General features: G+C 38.0%; 1 protein-coding gene across 1 annotated transcript in view; it reads left to right on the top strand.

Annotated features, from left to right (window-relative positions):
- Positions 1-18,736, top strand: part of ROCK1 (Rho associated coiled-coil containing protein kinase 1) — a 132,145-nt gene extending 113,409 nt beyond the window's left edge. Inside the window, exons 26-33 of the mRNA XM_004579609.3 lie at positions 2,532-2,720; positions 3,723-3,882; positions 10,906-10,976; positions 11,082-11,170; positions 14,534-14,612; positions 14,772-15,033; positions 15,559-15,766; positions 17,223-18,736. Of these exons, the coding sequence (XP_004579666.2) occupies positions 2,532-2,720; positions 3,723-3,882; positions 10,906-10,976; positions 11,082-11,170; positions 14,534-14,612; positions 14,772-15,033; positions 15,559-15,766; positions 17,223-17,226 (1,062 nt within the window). The 3' untranslated portion in view covers positions 17,227-18,736. The remainder of the gene's footprint in view (positions 1-2,531; positions 2,721-3,722; positions 3,883-10,905; positions 10,977-11,081; positions 11,171-14,533; positions 14,613-14,771; positions 15,034-15,558; positions 15,767-17,222) is intronic.
- Positions 18,737-20,255: the final 1,519 nt, after the last annotated feature.

Genomic DNA, 20,255 nt, shown 5'->3' with positions numbered 1-20,255 from the left:
ATTTGTCTGAAAAGTATGTAATAAAATGAATAGAGAATTTCTGATTTATATGAGGAAAACTTACTGAAAAAGAAAACACTGTAGGGCCCGGTGCAGTGGCTTAGGGGCCAAAGTCCTCGCCTTGAATGCACCAGGATCCCATTTGGGCGCCGGTTCTAATCCTGGCAGCTCCACTTCCCATCCTGCTCCCTGCTTGTGACCTGGGAATACAGGCAAGGATAGCCTAAAGCCTTGGGACCCTGTACCCGTGTGGGAAACCTGGAGAAGGTTCCTGGCTCCTGGCTTTGGGTCGGCACAGCACTGGCCGTTGTGGTCACGTGGGGAGTAAATCATCGGATGGAAGATCTTCTCTGTATATCTGACTTTGCTATAAAAATAAGTCTAAAAGAATTATAGAGGTAACATAAATTATATATATAAAAAAAGAAAACACTCAAGTCAAAAGAGATTTAGAGATTAGTAAGAAACTTTATGGTGGATGTTGTTTTCTTTTAAAATTTGGTATCTTGTCATTTTACTATGTTATTTCCTTTAAATTTTTCTTGAGCTGCTGAGCACTTTACTTGATTTCTCTAATAAGCAAAATATTTTCTATTTTTTATTGAATGATAATCACCTCCATACTACTATGTCTTTCATCAGTCTGTCGTGTTGAACTAGACTTATCTTTCGAAAATGTACTTACTAGCTGTTGAAAATCTCTCAGTGCAGGCTTTACTTACCTGTCAAGACAGAGAAGGCTCTACAAACTATGGGAACTTCATGTATATGAAAATATTGAGGGTTAGGTCTTCGGTCTGTCTTAATGGTGAAAAAAAACTATAGTTTTTTGTTTACATTATTATAAATAAATAGAGCATGACTTATATTTTACAGTTTTTTGTGGCTAATTTTGTACAGTTATTTGAACAATTATTTTTCGTTGAAGTTTGTGTTTTTTCTCATCTAGCAAAGGGGTGTTAGCCTTAACAATATTGACATTCCCTTTCACTGTTTTTTTCTCGGTTAAGTTAAATCAAGGTGGATTTATTAACAGGTTTCTTGCTTAAAGTGAAAAAGATCTTTTATTATAACGACAACAGATTTTAGGTGTTTTTTTTAAAGATTTATATATTTTTATTGGAAATTCAGTTTTTTTTTTTTTTTTTAATCACAAAGTCAGATATACAGAGATGAGGAGAAATAGAGAGCAAGATCTTCCTTCTGATGATTCACTCTCCAAGTGAGCCGCAACGGGCCGGTGCTGTGCCGATCCAAAGCCGGGAGCCAGAAACTTCTTCCAGGTCTCCCACACGGGTGCAGGGTCCCAAGGCTTTGGGCCGTCCCCAACTGCTTTCCCAGGCCACAAGCAGGGAGCTGGATGGGAAGTGGAGCTGCCGGGATTAGAACTGGCGCCCATATGGGATCCTGGGGCGTTGAAGGCGAGGACTGTAGCCGCTAGTCCATGCTGCCAGGCCCGGAAATTCAGATTTTACAGAGAGACGGAGAGGAAGATATTCCATCCCCTGGTTCATTCCCCAAGTGGTCGCAGTGGTTGGAGCTGAGCCGATCCAAAGCCAGGAGCCCAGAGCTTCATCCGGGTCTCCCACACGGGTGCAGGGTCCCTAGGCTTTGGGCCGACCTCGACTGCTTTCCCAAGTCACAAGCTGGGAGCTGGATGGGAAGTAGAGCTGCCAGGTTATGAATTGGCACCCGTATGGTATCCTGGCACATGCAAGGCGAGGACTTTAGCCACTAGGCTACCACACTGGGCCCAGTTTTATGTATTCTATAGGTACAGTTCCAAGCTGGCAATCATTTCCCCCTTGCTAATGCCTCTTCTTCCCTTGCCTCTCTTCAACAGTATTTGCATAGACATAATTTTAATCTGTGCTATATTCACAGGCTTGATTTGCCACTGTACATAGTATTCAGTAAGTAAGAATACTGCAGGACAACATTTCACCAGCGTATAAACATGGCACTCATAATAGGGCCTGATGTGGGCTACGCAGCTGCCCTTGACCCCTGCTTTCCAACTCGTACAAAGGAAAGAAAGTTCTCGTTTCTTTTGTATTGTTATGTCATCCCTGACTCCCCTACTTTGTGTAATTTCTTCTATTCTTATCCAACTCCTTTTTAGCTTATAAGAAATAAATGTAGACACATATAGAGATACTCTAAGAAGCCTTCCAGGCTTCTGTAGAACTGAACTGGCTCACTGTATCCTAAGCTTTGCTGTTCACTGCGCCAGACAGCGGTGGCTCTGAGGCATGTGTGCGTGTTCATTATTTGTGTCTAGTATCTGTCAGAGTGGTGAGTAGTTGTTGAGTGTTTTTTCTTTGTGAGCCTTTTTGGTTCTTAGATTTGAGTGCTGAAATAAGTCATTATTGTTTACTTGTGCAGCCTCCTACCAACTAACATCCCCGTCTTCAGTAGGTTGTCCTGCTCCTGCATCCTGATTCTGAAGGAGGAAAAAAGTTGTTTAGTAGAGATTTAAATGAGGTGGTGTAATGTAGATCCCTAATAAAATGTCTTTCATATTTTAATAGGCTGTTAACAAGTTGGCAGAAATAATGAATCGCAAAGATTTTAAAATTGATAGAAAAAAAGCTAATGCACAGGATTTGAGAAAGAAAGAAAAGGAAAATCGAAAGCTGCAATTAGAACTCAACCAAGAAAGAGAAAAATTCAACCAGATGGTAGTAAAACATCAGAAGGAACTGAATGACATGCAGGCGGTAAGTGTGTGTGTATATGAATACATAAAGGATTATTTTCTTTCATTATTGTTACTTTGTATACCTGTTACCTATTCATGTGGTTTAGGTTGGCTTGCTTATATGAAATAAGTATTTTAGTTTATACTGTTTAACAGCTAGATCATTACTCCAGCATGAACCATCTTGAAAAAATGAGGATATGCCATTGTAGTTTGAGTAGCTTTTTACAAATCACTTGATTAAATGCCCTGTTTAACAACACAACTAAGTGTGTTTGCTTTCATTGTTTACAATTTTACTGTCTTAACACATTTTTTGTACCTATTAAACTATTTCATTTGAAGCCAGAAGAGCATTTTCCCTTTATTCTTTTCTCTTTTTTTTGTATGTGTTTTGTTTTGTTTTGTTTTTTAATAGTTTTTTTTAATATTCTGTTAACCTTGCGTTTTATTTTTTTAAGAGAGGTTTGGTTTTGTTTTAGATTTATTTAGTTATTGGAAAGGCAGATTTACAGAGAAAAGGAGAGACAAAGATCTTCCATCCACCTGTTCACTCCCCAATTGGCCACAACAGCTGGAGCAGAGCTGATCCAAAGGCGGGAGACAGGAGCTTTTTCTGGGTCTCCCACGTCGGTGTAGGGTCCCAAGGATTTGGACCATCCTCCGCTGGTTTCCCAGACCGCAGGCAGGGAGCTGGATGGGAAGTGGAGCTGCGAGGATTTACCCACTAGGCTACCTTGTTGAAATTATTGTCATTTGCAGTGGGATGCTGGACTGTATGACGTTGTCTGTACCAACAATGTCGGGGTACACTTAAATAAGAAACTGATAGAATTATGATTCCTTATGAAGGACTACACTATTGTAACAAAATGGGAAAAATGTGACGGGGGTGGGAGTTTTGGGGGGAATCCCAGACTATACAAAATTGTACCACAATTCAAAATTCAAAATAAAAATATATTTTAAAATTTTAAAAAGAAATTATTGTCATTTGATCATTTATCTTTTTTAATAATAGCAATTGGTGGAAGAATGCACACATAAGAATGAACTTCAAATGCAGCTGGCTAGCAAAGAGAGTGATATTGAACAATTACGGGCTAAACTTTTGGACCTTTCGGATTCTACAAGTGTTGCCAGTTTTCCTAGTACTGATGAAGCTGATGGAAATCTTCCAGGTAAGAGTGATTCCAGTATGTCATTAAGTTTGCTTGAATGGCATTTAGTTTTCTACCTCTTTACAATTTTGTCTGCGGCTTCTTAAGAAACTCTTGGTTTTGGTAGTCAAGACCTACTAATATATATATTGAGTGCAATGTATGGAATTAAAGGAGCCAAATACAAATTTGGCTGTTAGATTTTATCTGACAAATTGTATCTGCATAAGAATTTGAAGAGGTTTATCAGCCTCTTTTGAACAATAAAAGCTGCTGCTATACCTCTCACTACTTCAGTACAAATTTTTATTATTGGCTGCTAGTTTCACTTATCTGGAAATGTTTTATATATCTATGCAAAAATACTGAAGTATATTTCATAATCAGAACCACAGCTAGCATAAATATTATATATACATATATATAGAGAGAGAAAATGAATGTAAAAAGCCAACTTAATATTATAGTGATAAACTTTAGTCAGACTTTGATGGGTTTTGAGTTTGAAGAAGCAGATAAAGAGAGTTGGACAATGCATTGAGGGGGAAGGGAGTGGACATCAGTGGATAGGACTTTACACTTTTTCTGTGTTTGCTTTTTCCCCAATAGATAATCGATTAAAAAAATAAACACAGCCTTATTGTTTGTCTTTTTTAAAGAGATGAGAAAGTTTAATTTAATTTCAAAATGAAGTGAATGATACAAGACTGTATATACATGTATGTACAAATATGCTTAATGTATTACACATTCTCAGTATATTTCATAAGAAATGCATTCATTTAAAGTTAATATTTTAAGAAAGATATTTATGAAGCAGTATGCTTGATATTATAGAATTTCTGTTTTAATAGATATGGGTTGTTTTGGGGGAATCTGATGTAATAAAACTTGAGAAACTGCTTAGAAAATTGCTATCTTCTTAGCCCTCCAAATGGGAAGTACATCCAATTCCTGTTTTCATACCATATATTTCATACCTTTATTCTTTTGTGGCTTTGCCAAAAATCAGTTTGAGGGAGGGGCCGTTTGGCCAAACAGTTAAGCTACCACTTGGGATGCTCATATCCCGTATCAAAATACCTAGATTCAAGTGCCAGTTCTACTCCCAAAATGCTTCTCCCGGGAGGCAGCAGATGGTGCCTTGTGTCCCTGTGTCCCTGTAGAAATCCAGGTTGAGTTCCAGGTTTCTGGGTATGGTCTGGCACAGTCCTGACTGCTTGGATGGCTGGGTGGCTGGGTATGTGTGTGTGTGTGTGTGTGTTTCTCTCTGTCTCTGTGTGCCCATCCCTTCCTCCCTCCCTCTTACTGCCTTTCAAAGAAAACATTTAAATTTGGTGTCTGGGAAGGGAGGGAGTATTTCTGCTGTAGTGAAATATTGTTGCATCTCTAAAACCACCTGCTGTTGAGAAACTTGTAAATGCACATTGTTGTCAGAGGATCACTGGTTTTAACCACCAGCTTCAGCTGTTAATTAAACATTTTTTCAAAGTCAGGCCTAATCTTCAATAAGAATATGACTTACAGACATTGGGCGACATGCTTTCAGTTGCTAAACTGAAATTGCGGTTTGGGTTCCCTTTTCAGTGACCCTCAGGTACTAGTGGAAATAAAGGAATTCTGATTGTATTTAGTATTAGTTATAAATTTGAGCGCATTTTTCCCTTTATTTCTCCTCTTTAACTTTATGATGACTTTTGTGTGCGTTGATGTTCTTTGTATTCAGTTAGACATTTCAGAGACTGATAAATTACTAGTGAATATTATTTAGAAGAGGTGAATTTTTGGGACCTTTCGGGAAGAACGTAGTGAGTTTCTTGCTACATTCTGGCTTATTTAAGAGGATTAAACTCAAAGGACTACTAGATAGTTTTATTGGAAGACTTAGGAATTCATTTAGACATCAGAGTGATTACCTAATAAGTTGATTCAGGAGTCATTTATTAAAGAGATTTTAAAACGTCTCTACTCCTTCATTTTATTACTTAAAATATTGGTATATTTTCAAGGGATTTTATTTTCCAAGATGCTCAAAGTCCAAATCAAGTGAAAAGGGAAAGAAGAAAAGTACAATGGCCATTCTTCATTGCCTTAAAATTTTTGATGTTGTTTGCTTGGTTGGCAAGGATACAATCGCATGAGGACCACCGATTAGGGTGTGGAGGGTCGAGGCTAGGGGTACAGTGGCTGAGACAAATGCTTCCAATTTTCCTTTTCTTCCCTTTTCTCCTATGTCTTAGGGAAAGGAGGGTAGGAGGTCGGATGTCCACTTGATGTCATCCCTGATGAAACCCTGATGTGGAGAATATTCCAAGGGTATTACTTGAATAGTTTTGATAGTTCTGAGACACTATTTTGTTACTCCAAACTTGAGAAAAATCCTTCCAAGGTCCATTGGCTGAGAGAGTCTACCCCCAGTGCGTCCGCTTAGCCAAACACTTGGTGTCAAAGCTCAGCCAAGAGTTGTCCAGCCTGTTCTGTTCTCCATCTTTTGACATGGCACGTGCCATCCTCTGCAGACCTAAATGAGCTGGCCCATTTTTCCCCCATATGTACCTGGGCATGTTATCCACTGAACAGATTTCAGCAATCAAGGAGGCCTAGTCCCAACACATGCATTCCAAGGTCAGACCACAAATCCTATGGTCCTCCCTGTGGCTGGAATTTTGAGTCCAGTGTCTGGTTGGGGAGTCCCCGAAGAAACTTCACCTGGGGACCCCAGACCTGACTCTTGCAGGTGCCAGCAAGTACTGGGTCCGGTTCAGTCCATCACCTGCATCAGACTATAATACATAGGTAATTTTAGTTGCCAGGTCAGTTATGTCCCCAGCCCCATGTCCTTTGCAAACCGATGAGTGCTGTGGTCCAGCCCAACCCAGCCTGTAGCAGACCTGGCCCTTATGCATACCGACAGAAACTGCAGCCTTGTTAAATGTAAGCTGTTACATATAGTTCCCTGAGTAATGTGTTGTCAGTGAAACTTCACAGACAGTTCAACAGTGCTGAAGAATCTTTCATATTGGAAGTATAAATTAATAGATAATACTTATCAGTGCTTTTTTTTCCTCTTTGGCAGATATTTTGCTAGTTAAAGGATAATCTAGAAAAGCTGTTGATATCAGCACTTATTCACTAATACTCTCTTGAATTATCTGCGTTATTCTTATTTCCACCCAAACTAATCTTAGATTGTGTTAAATTTACCCTGAAAATGACAGACCTCCTTGTGTCTTTCCAAGCATTTGATTGTGTGAGGATTTCTGACTTTACCCAAATCATTTAATCAAAGACATAATGATAATCAGTCCATCTGAATTATTGGTCAGTGATTGATTTTATTTTTAAATCACTTTAAAATATCTTGGAATGATTTTCTACCTCTGTTTCCTAAGCAGTGTATGGTTGATCAAAGTAAACTTTGGTAGTCTTCAGAGTTTCAATTGGATATTGGTGTTTCATATAATTAGACTGTCAGTCTCTTATGTGACTAAAGGAATCATTTCCTGATACTGTAGTAAAGTAATATACATGTAATTTCTTTTGTAAGTTAAAATTTCTCAACAACAACATGTATAAAATTTGCAGCTGAATATTTGTAGTTGCATAGTGCTATTTTACTATGATCTAAATTTAGAAATTCTCAGCCCAAGTTTGTTTTACTTATATAAAACAACTGATTCCTCTATTGTAATGTGAAAGACAGAGTTCATAAAATTGTACCTTCAGATTTTCTTGCAGGTTACAAGTTGTCCTGTTTTTAGAGGTCTTATAAAATACTGGTAAGTTTAGGGAGAGTAAGGAAAGGCAGTACGTAAGAATTTAGTATGTGTGTTCAGATCATCATTCAGTTTAATTCAGTTGCTTCTCAGAGGGAACTCACCAGAAGGGAAAATTGAAATTCTGTCCCATACAATGGTTTAAATTGGCAAGTCTGTAAATTCTCAGCATCTTCATTTGAGTTTTCGATTTCTTTTAGCTGCAATGTAAACAAATATAAAAGTTGGAATTGATTTCTTAAAATACCCCTGAATTATAATTCTTATAATCGTATGTTTCTATAGGGCCATATTATTGACAGATAAAGCAGTGAAATAGAACAACTCTTTGAAAATATGTTAAAGAAAATACTGGCAGATTAGCTCAAGTCCAGTGCCCAAATACAAAAGTTTTTGGCATTCATTCTCAGAAATAACTGTAGGGAGTAGATATTTTGACCCACATTTGCACAAGTCTAAGAGTTCAGAGACTTTCATTTACTTATTTTCATTCAGGAATTACCAGTATCAAACAACCCTAGTTGTATCTTATTTTTTTTAAGATTTATTTATTTTTATTAGAAAGCCAGATATACAGAGAGGAGGAGAGACACAGAGGAAGATCTCCCATCCAATGCTTTACTCCCAGGCGGCTGCAACGGCTGGAGCTGAGCCAATCCGAAGCCAGGAGTTCTTCCAGGGTCTCCCACGCAGGTGCAGGGTCCCAAAGCTTTGGACTGTCCTTGACTGCTTTCCCAGGCGACAAAGTAGGGAGCTGGATGAGAAGCAGGGCCGCTGGGATTGGAACCGGCAGCCATATGGGATCCTGGCGTGTGCAAGGCGAGGACTTTAACCACTACACTATTGCGCCGGGCCCAACCCTAGTTGTATCTTTAAACAAACAAAAAAAAGATTTATTTACTTTTATTGGAAAGGTAGATATACAGAGAAGAGGAAAGACAGGAAGATCTTCCATCTGTAGGCTAACTCCCCAAGTGGCCAAAACAGCTAGAACTGCACCAATCCGAATCCAGGAGCCCGGTGCCTCTTCCAGGTCTCCCATGCAGGTGTAGAGTCCCAAGGACTTGCGCCATCCTCAACTGCTTTCGCAGACCACAAGCAGGGAGCTTGATGGGAAGCGGGGTCGCTCAGATTAGAACCGGCTCCCATATGGGATGTAAGGCAAGGACTTTAGCTGCTAGGCTATCACACCGGGCCCCCTAGTTGTATCTTTAGATAGTAAGACTACTTTTCACTTAACTACTGTTCATTATAGTATTTTAAGACCACACATTATGACAAGACATAATTTTTGTCTGGCCAAGGGATAATAAGTCTATGATAACTTTTTTACTTTTGTAAGATAAATATTTGTGAATGATCAAGGCATAATACCATCCTTCTGCATGTTATTTAATAAATACCTTCTCTGTCAGATGTCATAGATAAGTAGAACAAGTGTTAGGATAAAGTTTATGATGTCACTAAACTAAGGAAACAATCAGAACTAAATAGCAACAGTTTATAGAAAGATTGGGAGAAATAAGAGATAATTTTGAACTGAAGCCATCTCATTTTACTGTTTTAACAACTGTGAAGTGGGCATTGTGACACAGAAGATTAAGCCAGGCCTGTGATAAACTGCATCCCATCTCAGAGTGCTGGTTGAGTCCTGGCTACTCTGCTTCTAATTCACTTACCTCCCAGTGCCTCTGGGGAGGCAAAAGATGAGGGCTCAAGTGATGGAGACCGCTCTTGTTGGAGACGCAGAAGTTCCAGCCTTCTGTGTCCATCTAGCCTAGCTCTCGCTGTTGAGGGCATTTGGGGAGTGAACCAGTAAGTGGGAAATGTGCTATCACTCGCTTGCTCTCATTATTCTCTCTCTCTCTCTCTCTCTCTCAATCACTCTGCCTTTGAGGTAGACAAAAATAAAAACAGCTATTACACTACATGAAGACAAATAACACAAGCAAAAATGCAGAGACATTAGTTCAGTGGAAATGGCAACGAGAGAAGCGTTGCTCAGTTTAAGTAACTGCAACTTGGTACAAATGATGTTGTACCCTAGAAACAAACTCAGAAATTGGACTATCTGGTTTGATACCCAAGCTCTTGCAGATATTGACCAAGTAGCCTTTCGCAAATTAGTTCCACCTTGCTACATTTTAATATCTTCATTTGTAAGTGTATGACTAGTCTCATGAATATTCATGGAACCCATTAGCCTATATTATGTATAAATGGTTAGTTATATCATTAAATATTACTTACTGACTGTTACTTTCAGACATTTACAGCTTTTAAATTATGTAGTAGTCAGACACAACGCTTCCTATAATATGAGCATTTGAGCTGATCTGTTGCATTATAGACACCTACTCCAAAGTTGACTACCTCTTTTGTGTTTCAGTATGATAGGTTTGGAAAACACTTAAATTTTTATCTCCAACTTGATATAAAATAATCATTTCTAGTAGATTCACTTTATCCTTAGATATTTATGAGTTCATTGCATTTGAACAACAGAGGTGATCATTATCTGGTATGTACAACGTAGTTGAAACATTAGCAGTTGACCAACTGAATTCTACATTCTTTTACTTTGTTAAGTTGTGGTATAATAGACTTAAAGGACTCTACCTGTCTTTAGCTGAGAAAGATTTGTAATTGGACTTAGGATGATTAACCACTCTCCCAAATTTGAACAGCTTTATTGTAATCATTATGGGTGTCTTGTATCAGAATGTTGTACTAAGAAAACAAATAAAATGCTTGTCTCTTATTCTTTATACCTAGTTGATTCTGCCTGCATTCCTTATTTACTTATCTTCTGTTCTTGTCTTCTGTGAGTAATAGGATGCTTCTGGACTTTTGCTTGCTCCTTCTTGTTGTAAATCATGGCTCTGAATTGTTGTACTTGCTGCCTAATTTTTTTTGGCTAAGTATTTTTATATGAATGCTAAATTATTGAATTTAAAGTCTTCTGTTTCATTTCCCATTTAAGCTGCAATCCATTCCAGTCTTGCCTGGCTCTTGAGAATATTGTTACTTCATACTTTTTAAATTGAGTACTAAATTTTCATTTTATTGAAAAAGTGGCTTGGCATTTTTTGTGCAATATTTGTATGGCCATTGAAGTTTATTTGTGTGATTGAAGCATGGAAGACCGTATTACAGCATTGATTCATTTAGTTGTGTTCAGTTGCCTGTTGCTGCATGCTATCAACTTGTAATAATTTTTTTTGTATTACAATTGAAAACTCAGTACTGTGTATCCTTTTTCTCCTAGAGTCAAGAATTGAAGGTTGGCTTTCTGTACCAAATAGGGGAAATATTAAGCGGTATGGCTGGAAGAAACAGGTAATGTATGCCTAATCTTTTTCTGATACTTTGACATATATTTTACTCTGATGTATATGATTGTATTAACTGTTCTACCCCCCCCCCCTTTTTTTTTCGTTTCAGTATGTTGTGGTAAGCAGCAAAAAAATTTTGTTCTATAATGATGAGCAAGATAAGGAACAATCTAATCCGTCCATGGTACTGGACATAGAGTAAGTTGTCTTTGAATTTTAACACCTATTGAGTATTAACTTGTGATGGACAATTATTTTTAAAGTAGCAATTCAAATTATCTTTTAATTTGAACAGTGTTATTTAATTTTCTGATTTTCTTAGCAAACTTAATATTTTATTAACTTATGTTAAATCTTAAGTAAGATGTCAGATGGGAGCTTTGTGTACATGATCCATGTATTGAAAGGACAGCTGGGCCCGGCAGCGTGGCCTAACGGCTAAAGTCCTCGCCTTGAACACCCCGGGATCCCATCTGGACGCTGGTTCTAATCCCGGCAGCTCCACTTCCCATCCAGCTCCCTGCTTGTGGCCTGGGAAAACAGTCGAGGACGGCCCAAAGCTTTGGGACCCTGCACCCATGTGGGAGACCTGGAGAAGGTTTCTGGTTCCCGGCATCGGATCGGCGCGCACCGGCCGTTGCGGCTCACTTGGGGAGTGAATCATCGGACGGAAGATCTTCCTCTGTGTCTCTCCTCCTCTCTGTATATCTGACTTTGTAATAAAATAAATAAATCTTTTTTTAAAAAAATGAAAGAAAGGACAGCTATTTAAAGTGTTTAAGGGTCTTGGGTTCAGAGGTCATCTAAAGATTTTAGAATTGTTTAGTTGCTGTTAAGAGACATGAATAAAAATATCTGCCCTTTGTTAGTAATATAGCTTTTTCAGAATATAGTTTGCTTTCCTTATTCATTCTGAAATCCTGCCTGTATTACCTTAGATGCTGTAATATGTATAAAGATGGCAAGCTTCATATTTAAGGAACTTACAGACTACCAGTAGAAAAGTAATACATATGCAACAAAATAGAAATTACAAGTGAGCTGTAGTTAAGTGTTATTTAAGAGAAATGTAAACATCGCCTAAAGTGAAATATTGTCATTCCTTTGTAACTAAATACTTGTGGAACTGATTACGGTTAGAATGCACTTTTTGGATTGACTTATTTAAACCTAATGGTCTCTAGTTGAGAGCATTTTGTTGCAGGTGCTGGAATTCCATTCTTTTGAATGACTGCGTAGTATTTCATAGAGTAGGTGTATCACAGTTTGTTTATCCGCTCCTCTTTGACGGGCATCTGGGTTGTTCCCATGCTTTTGCTGTTGTAAATATAGGATTACATATTACTACTTTCTCATATGCAGATTTCATTTCCTTTGGATATATTCTCAGATGTGGAATAGCTGGGTCATATGACAGATCAATTTTCAGTTCTCTTAGCACTCTCCATACTGACTTACGTAGTGGTTGTATGTTCTTTCTGATATAAGGCAACCTTCATAGAAAATACAAGATCAATAGATGTATAGATAAACATGCATGTACATATAGTCATCTAGAGGAACTGTACAACAGAGACTCAATAGCAGGATACACTTAAATATCAGAATGATGGACTTAGGACTGTTTTTGAAGGAATATACTATTGTAATAATATAGGGGTCTTCAGTGAGAGGGAGGGTGGAACTGTATTTAAACAAATACATAAATAAATAAATAAATAAATAAGAATCCAGAGCCTGTGAAACTGTTTTTAGGTAGGTAGGTAGGTAGGTAGGTGGATAGATAGATAGATAGAGAATCAAAATGAATTGAGCCAGGTGCTATAGTATGTTTGCTTGATTGCTTTTTGGAGGGCCCCCCTTTTGTGTTATTACTTTTTATTATTTTTGACCCAGACAAATAAAGAGCTCAGAAATGCTGGCTCACTCCTGAAGTACCCATAGCAGCTATACTGCTGGACTGAAGCCAGAATCTCAATCCAGGTCTCCTACATTGGTAGCAGCAACAGTCACTTGAACCATCATTGCTGCCTCGCAGGGTTTACAGCGGCATGAAGCTGAATTCAGAGGCAGAGCCAGGACTCAAACCCAGGTCTTCCACCTGTTTTACTAATTTATTTTAAAAGAAAATCATTGGTTTTGACAGCTTAAGCAATCAGCTTAAATGGAGTAATAACCATTAATATGAGGAGCCAATGTGATGGCTCAACTGGCTGATCTTCCCCTAGCAAGCACTGGGATCCAGTATGGGCTCCAGTTTGTGTCCTGGCTACTCCACTTCCCATGCAGCTCCTGCTTATGGCCTGGGAAAGCAGTGGAGGACGGCCACTCGCATGGGAGGTCAGAGTGAAGCCTGAGTTCCTGGCATCTGTGTCAGCCCAGTCCAGGCTGTTGGCAAGCGTTTTGGGAATAAGCAAGCAGGTGGGAACTGGTGCTGTCTCTCTCTGCCTCTGTGCCCCTCAAATTTAAAAAAAAAAAAAAAAGAAAAGTAAATGTAATGCAAGTATTTCAGACTGTGGCAAACCTTACCTTAGTCATTTGGTTAATGATACTTTAAGAAAAGATCAGTGCATCAGATTTTTAAAGTGACTGCTGTTTTTATTCCAAAATATTTTTGCCTGCCTACAGTTTCTTAAGGTATTCTTTAAGCTTTGCACAATTTCAAATCACTTTTTGTATTTAATAAGAGATTAAGCCTTTTTTTTCTTCTCTACATGGGGGTCTGTTCTTTGTTAATTTTTTTTTTACTGTCATTGACTTTGAACCCTCTAATCTTGTTATGTACCTGCTAGTGCCAAGTTTTTTTAGTTAGCCCCATTGGATGTTCTACATTAATACCATCATGATGTCTTCAGATAATTAAAGCTTTATTTTTTATGGTTCGGTCTTCATGCCTTCATCACATGTGCAGATTCATATGACCACCACAGTCACAACACAGAACAATTCCAGAGTCAGGGCCCCACCCACCATGTCTAACCCCTGGCAGCACTAATCTGTTCTCCCTCTTTATATAAATTAAATAAAAGTAGTCTAATCTTTTGTGATCAGCTCTTTTTACTTACATTAGTTTCCTTGAGCTCAAAGTTGCAATTTATTTGCCATTAATGTTGAGTAGTTTCATGCTTTGAAATTGATTAACCATTCATTTGGTTGTTTTTAGTTTTTGCCCAGTATAAGTAAATCTGTAAACATTCCAGTACAGGGTTTTATATAGACATAAATTTTCATTTCCCAGGATAAAGACCCAAGAGTACAATTTCAGGGTCCTAAGATAAGTATACACTTGATTTAGATTTGTAATAAATTAGGATCTGTAAATTTAAATTTCCCGTAGCTGTATGTGAGTGAGTGATCTAGCTGCTCAGTGTCTTCACTAGCATTTGATGTGAATATTATTTTTATTTTTAAAATATGCATTGTTAAAATTTGTGCTGTTGATCCATGTGCTTTCATCTGCTTACTTGCCACATGTATGTTCTCTTCAGAAAAATGTCTTTTACAATGAAGGAGTATAATGAGTTTTTATAATGATCTCTATTGTGTTTGTTTTCACTTTAGTAAATTGTTTCATGTTCGACCTGTAACTCAAGGAGATGTATACAGAGCTGAGACAGAAGAAATTCCTAAAATATTTCAGGTAAAAAAATTGAATTTGTAATTTAAAAGCTTTTACCTAATACTGAGTATGTTTGTGAAGTAAATTAAAAATACCCAATGCTTTTATACATTGGAACTTTAATGTGTATGTATACATTAGGATTTTTTGAAAACATCTTTTTATCGTTCCTGATTATAGATACTATATGCAAATGAAGGTGAATGTAGAAAAGATGTTGAGGTGGAACCAGTACAACAAGCTGAAAAAACCAATTTCCAGAATCACAAAGGCCATGAGTTCATTCCTACACTCTACCACTTCCCTGCCAACTGTGAGGCCTGTGCCAAGCCTCTGTGGCATGTCTTCAAGCCACCTCCTGCCCTAGAGTGTCGCAGGTGCCATTTCAAGTGCCACAGAGACCACCTGGATAAGAAAGAGGACTTAATCTCTCCTTGTAAAGGTAAGGTATCATAATTACTTCAAAAAACCTATAGCAGATTTAGTTTTAAGAGTAGTGATTTCTGTTAGTATAAAGATGAAAAGAGGTAGATTACAAGAAGTAGTATTTTGGCACTGGTGGAACAAGATGTAGTGTTCATTTCACAGTGTTGAACGTTGTCGCAGAAACTCACTCCCTTATAAAGTTCATGTCATGAAGAAATTAACTTTGAAAAAAGTTCTATGGGTGAATTTCACTGTTTTCTTCTTTGTGTGTGTTTGGTAGACAAAAATGTCTTCTAAAGTAGCAGTGATAGCTCAGTATAAAAAATGCAGGGTATAGCTATTTTAAGATCAGAGGTGTAAGTTCTATAAATATGTTTAGTTGTTTCACTTCTCCATTTTCGCTATTTCTAATTTTTCATCGAAGAACAATATTTTTCAAGCTAAGTAAGCATGCCAAAGTTTTTAAAACTTGAGAACTTATGCATCTTTTTTTTTTCTTTAGTGTTAAGGGGTTTTAATTGTGCTTTCGTTTCCCTGACAGTGAGTTACGATGTAACATCAGCGAGAGATATGCTGCTCTTAGCCTGCTCTCAGGATGAACAAAAAAAATGGGTAACTCACTTAGTAAAGAAGATCCCTAAGAATCCACCATCTGGTTTCGTCCGTGCCTCCCCTCGAACACTTTCTACTAGATCCACTGCAAATCAGTCTTTCCGGAAAGTGGTCAAAAACACATCTGGAAAAGCTAGGTAAAAATCAAGATGTTAACCTTTTTTTTTTTTTTTAACAAAAGTAGAAGTGATTAGATAACACCTACTAAAATCTCAGTAATTGGCTGTTTTCCCCATAGATGGCATCCATTTCTTACTGGATCTTTATGTATAACTTACAATTTCAGTACTTTATAAATTATACATTAATGTGATATCTCTGTAGTGCCACGTCAAATTTTGTTCTCATAGGTCTGTATATATGACACATATTTGATGTTACATGTTTTAATTAACTTGTATTTATATTTTTAAGTAGATTGATCTAAACTTTTCCTCTTGTTTTTAAATTATGTCGGCATAGATGTTTTTGAAATATCGAAATTATTTGATATTATCAGCGACTATATTGTTGCAAAAAAACTTCCCAATTAAGTAGTACTGCTTCTGATGGAATTTTCTCCCAAAAATTGTTGCTATCGATATACAAAGCTTAAAGGACATAAGCTTTTCTTGAAGTTTTATTTCATTAACTTTTCACTTTTCGTACGAATATGTGAAGCCAGAGAAGTTAAACGCCTTAACTTACACAAAATCACACAATCGGTTGGACCTATTTTTTTCTCATTCTAAAATATAATTTTTGCTCCTTACAAATACCAATGTTATGATAAACCTAATCTCTAAATTTAGAGGGCCATTTGAATCTGTAAGCCAAGACTTAACACTGATTTGACTCTGTTAACATTACTCATGTCTTCCAGACAGGCTTAAATCTGTCTTTAACTTGTCCTTTTTCTTGCCTCCCATTGCCAGTAACCATTTCTAATTCTTTGAAATGTTTTACCACCTCTCCTTCCTCTGTATTCTCCAGCTGCCACACCATTCAGTTACATTATTTCCATCCTGACTGGATTCTGTACAGTGCTAGTTCAACCCTTACCTATTTTGATTACATAATATGTTTGAAAATAGTAGGAACAGGACCTAGTACAATACCCTACTAGCTAATTCACACCTTGCATCCTCCAGGATCCCATATGGGTACTGGTTTCTGTCCCGGCTGCCCTGCTTCCCATCCAGCTCCCTGCCCGTGGCTTGGAAAATCAGTAGAGAATGGCCCAGAGCCTTGGGACCTTGCACCCACGTGGGAGACCTGGAGAAAGCTACTGGCTCTGGATCAGCTCAGCTCCAGCTTTTGCAACCACTTAGGGAGTGAACCAGCGGATGGAAGATCTTTCTGTCTGTCTCTTCTTCTCTCTGTAGTTCTGCCTTTCCAATAAAAATAATTTTTTTAAATGAAAATAGTAAGAACAAAAAGAAATAAACTTGAGTGTATCTTTTGTCTATATTCTAAATGTTATATAATTGTTAATTATTTCAAGTGAAAGTACATGTATTTTCCTTTGCCTCTGGTATTTGTCTCTTGTAATTTTAAAGTGAGTACATTTCTTAATTAAGTTTTTTGTGTGTGTCTCTGCTTTCCCCCCAACAGTTAACCGTGGGACCTACTGCTTCATGGAATCATGTGGACTGCTACCTGATAAACCAGGCTTCTTTAACCAAGCAGAGCAGACAGGCTGTTTCTTTCACACAGTATCACAGGCTTCAGGGTTACGATTGCCGTTATTCTGTCCTTGCTTTGGCACAAAAGCACACTGAGGGAAAAAAAAATTTTTTTTTTTTGCGGGTTTGCCTACAGGTAGATTAGATTAATTATTACTATGTAATGCAAATACAATTGGGGGAAAGCTTAGCTAGATGTGTTTTTTTTTTAAAAAAAAAGGTGCTGCCTTTTTGAACTTTTAGAAAACGCCTGTCAATCGTGATAGAACAGTTTTCCTCATCTGCGTGAGAAGGGACTTTCACTTTCAAGTGGAACGGCCATCACTATCAAGTTCAGCTCATGGAAGGAGTAAAGAAAATATCTCAAAATGAGACAGACTGAAAATTTTTTTATGACTTAAGTTTTTGTGCTCTTGTAAGACTATACTAAACTATTTTAAAAAGGCAGTGGTATCACTTGAACTTCAGTGCCCACACTGTAGAATTTAAAAGCCTTATTGTTGATTGCCCATGGTGGACTTGATGGAGAAATTAAATAGCTTACATTGTGCTTTACAAAATACTGCATATGTCTCAGCAAGTTTGTAGAATGGGGAATGGGAAAGACAAATTACATTTAATCTATGCATTTTGCCAAGCCATATTGAGTTCTTTTACTACTAGAGACATTAGGAACTAACTGTACAAAAGAACCAAGTTTCAAAGCGTTTTGTGGAGTACATCATTCCTGTAATTGTATAATGTATTTCCTTGTGGTTTTAAGTGATAAAGACATTAAGTTAACAAACATAAAAATGTATGCACTGTTTGGAATGTAAATTATTCTTAGAACACTTTCAATGGGAGTTGAATTGCCCTTTTAGTGCCTTAATTTGAGAGAATTATTTTACTGCCATGAGTAAATATAGGAATTTCAGAAGACATTTTCAAAAGGTTATGTATGACAGTGAGTTTTTCATTGATAATTGGTTTAATTATTTAGAGGTTTGTTGGCCTTTGATAAATTAAGTACAGTCTTTGCATCAGACTACCTGCTACAATATTAAATGGCTTTATAAAACTGTCTGCAAAATGTAGAAGGCTGCACCAATATAAAAAAATTATGGTAAAACTTCATGATGTTTTCCAGTTAACATAGGAATTACCAGATAAATACTATTAAACTCTTACCCAGTTACAAGAGTTGACTCATAAGGGCAGTATGATTTATTGTTTATTTTTTTAACCAAATACCTCCTCAGTAATTTATAATGGCTTTGCAGTAATGTGTATCAAATAAGAAGCACTGGAAAACTGATCGTCTCTAGGATGATATGCATGTTTCAAGTGGTATTAAAAGCCGCACTGATGGATATGTAATAATAAACATATCTGTTATTAATATGCTAATGACTCTGCTCATTTAATGAGAAATAAAAGTAATTTATGGATGGATACCTATAATTATGACTAGTATGGTGTTTTCTAACGGCTGTACAGCAAATACAAAGCATAATACCAGTTAGTAAAAGTAGTTAAATTCCATGACTGGATTAAAATGTATTTTAGAGCTACAATGAGCTAAATGAGTTTAGAGCTACAAGAGTGGCTATAATTTGGGCCCAGCGCAATAGCCTAGCAGCTAAGGTCCAAACCTTGCACACACAGGGATGCCATATGGGTGCTGGTTCTAATCCCAGCAGCCTCGCTTCCCATCCAGCTCTCTGCTTGTGGACTGAGAAAGCAGTCTAGGATGGCCCAAAGCTTTGGGGCCTTGCACCTGCATAGGAGACCCGGAGGAAACTCTGGGCTCCTGGCTTCAGATCAGATCAGCTCAGGTTGTTGTGGCCACTTGGGGAGTGAACCAGCCGACAGAAGATCTTCCTCACTGAGTCTCCTCCTGTCTGTAAATCTGACTTTCCAATAAAAATAAATCTTCAAAAAAAAAAAAGAGTGGCGATAATTCAAACTAAAAAAAAAAAATCTCTTCTTGGGCTCGACGGCAGTGGCCTAGCAGCTAAAGTCCTTGCCTTGAACGCAGCCCGGGATCCCATATGGGCGCCGGTTCTAATCCCAGCAGCTCCACTTCCCGTCCAGCTCCCTGCTTGTGGCCTGGGAAAGGAGTTGAGGACAGCCCAATGCATTGGGACCCTGCACCCGCGTGGGAGACCCGGAAGAGGTTCCTGGTTCCCGGCTTCGGATCGGCGCACACTGGCCATTGCGGCTCACTTGGGGAGTGAATCATCGGACGGAAGATCTTCCTCTCTATCTCTCCTCCTCTCTGTATATCTGACTTTGTAATAAAAATAAGTAAATCTTTAGAAAAAAAATCTCTTCTTGTCGGAAAAAGTTTATATAGATGTCTTGAATTTCTACACACCCTTTATCCTGGGTGATTATTTGTACAGTAAGCAGGCTTGGTACATTTGCTATCTAGTAAGACAGCGTCTCTCACAGTGAAAGGTAGATTTGCCTTAGTTCATTATAGAGAACCCAGTATCCTTCAGCTTGGTTGGCTTGGGCCATCTTCAATTGCTTTTCCTGGCCATTCCCAGGGAGCTGAATCAGGAGTAGTAGATGGGACAGGACCCAGCACCCTGCGCTGCTGGCATCACAACCCACTTCACAACACTGGCCTTAAACTCTTAACTGTATGAGGTATTACCATTCCTAGATATTCTGTCGTTTGTAAAAAAGGAAACAATTTGAACTGGTTAATATAGTGTTCTAGAGCACGCAACTGCACATCTCAGTTTTCCCAATGGAATGTGAAAGCAATTTTTGAAAGAAAACAGTGAGGATCCGGCATGGTAGCCTAGCGGCTAAATTCCTCACCTTACACGTGCCAGGATCCCATATTGCACCGGTTCTAATCCCAGCAGCCCTGTTTCCCATCCAGCTCCTGGTTCCTGCCTTCGGATAGGCTCAGTTCTAACCATTGCGGCAGCTTGGGGAGTGAGTCAACAGATGAAAGATCTTCCTC

Source organism: Ochotona princeps, chromosome 18 (genome assembly GCF_030435755.1).
Source record: "Ochotona princeps isolate mOchPri1 chromosome 18, mOchPri1.hap1, whole genome shotgun sequence".
Lineage (NCBI taxonomy): Eukaryota > Metazoa > Chordata > Mammalia > Lagomorpha > Ochotonidae > Ochotona > Ochotona princeps.
This window is presented reverse-complemented; position numbering and strand designations above follow the sequence as displayed.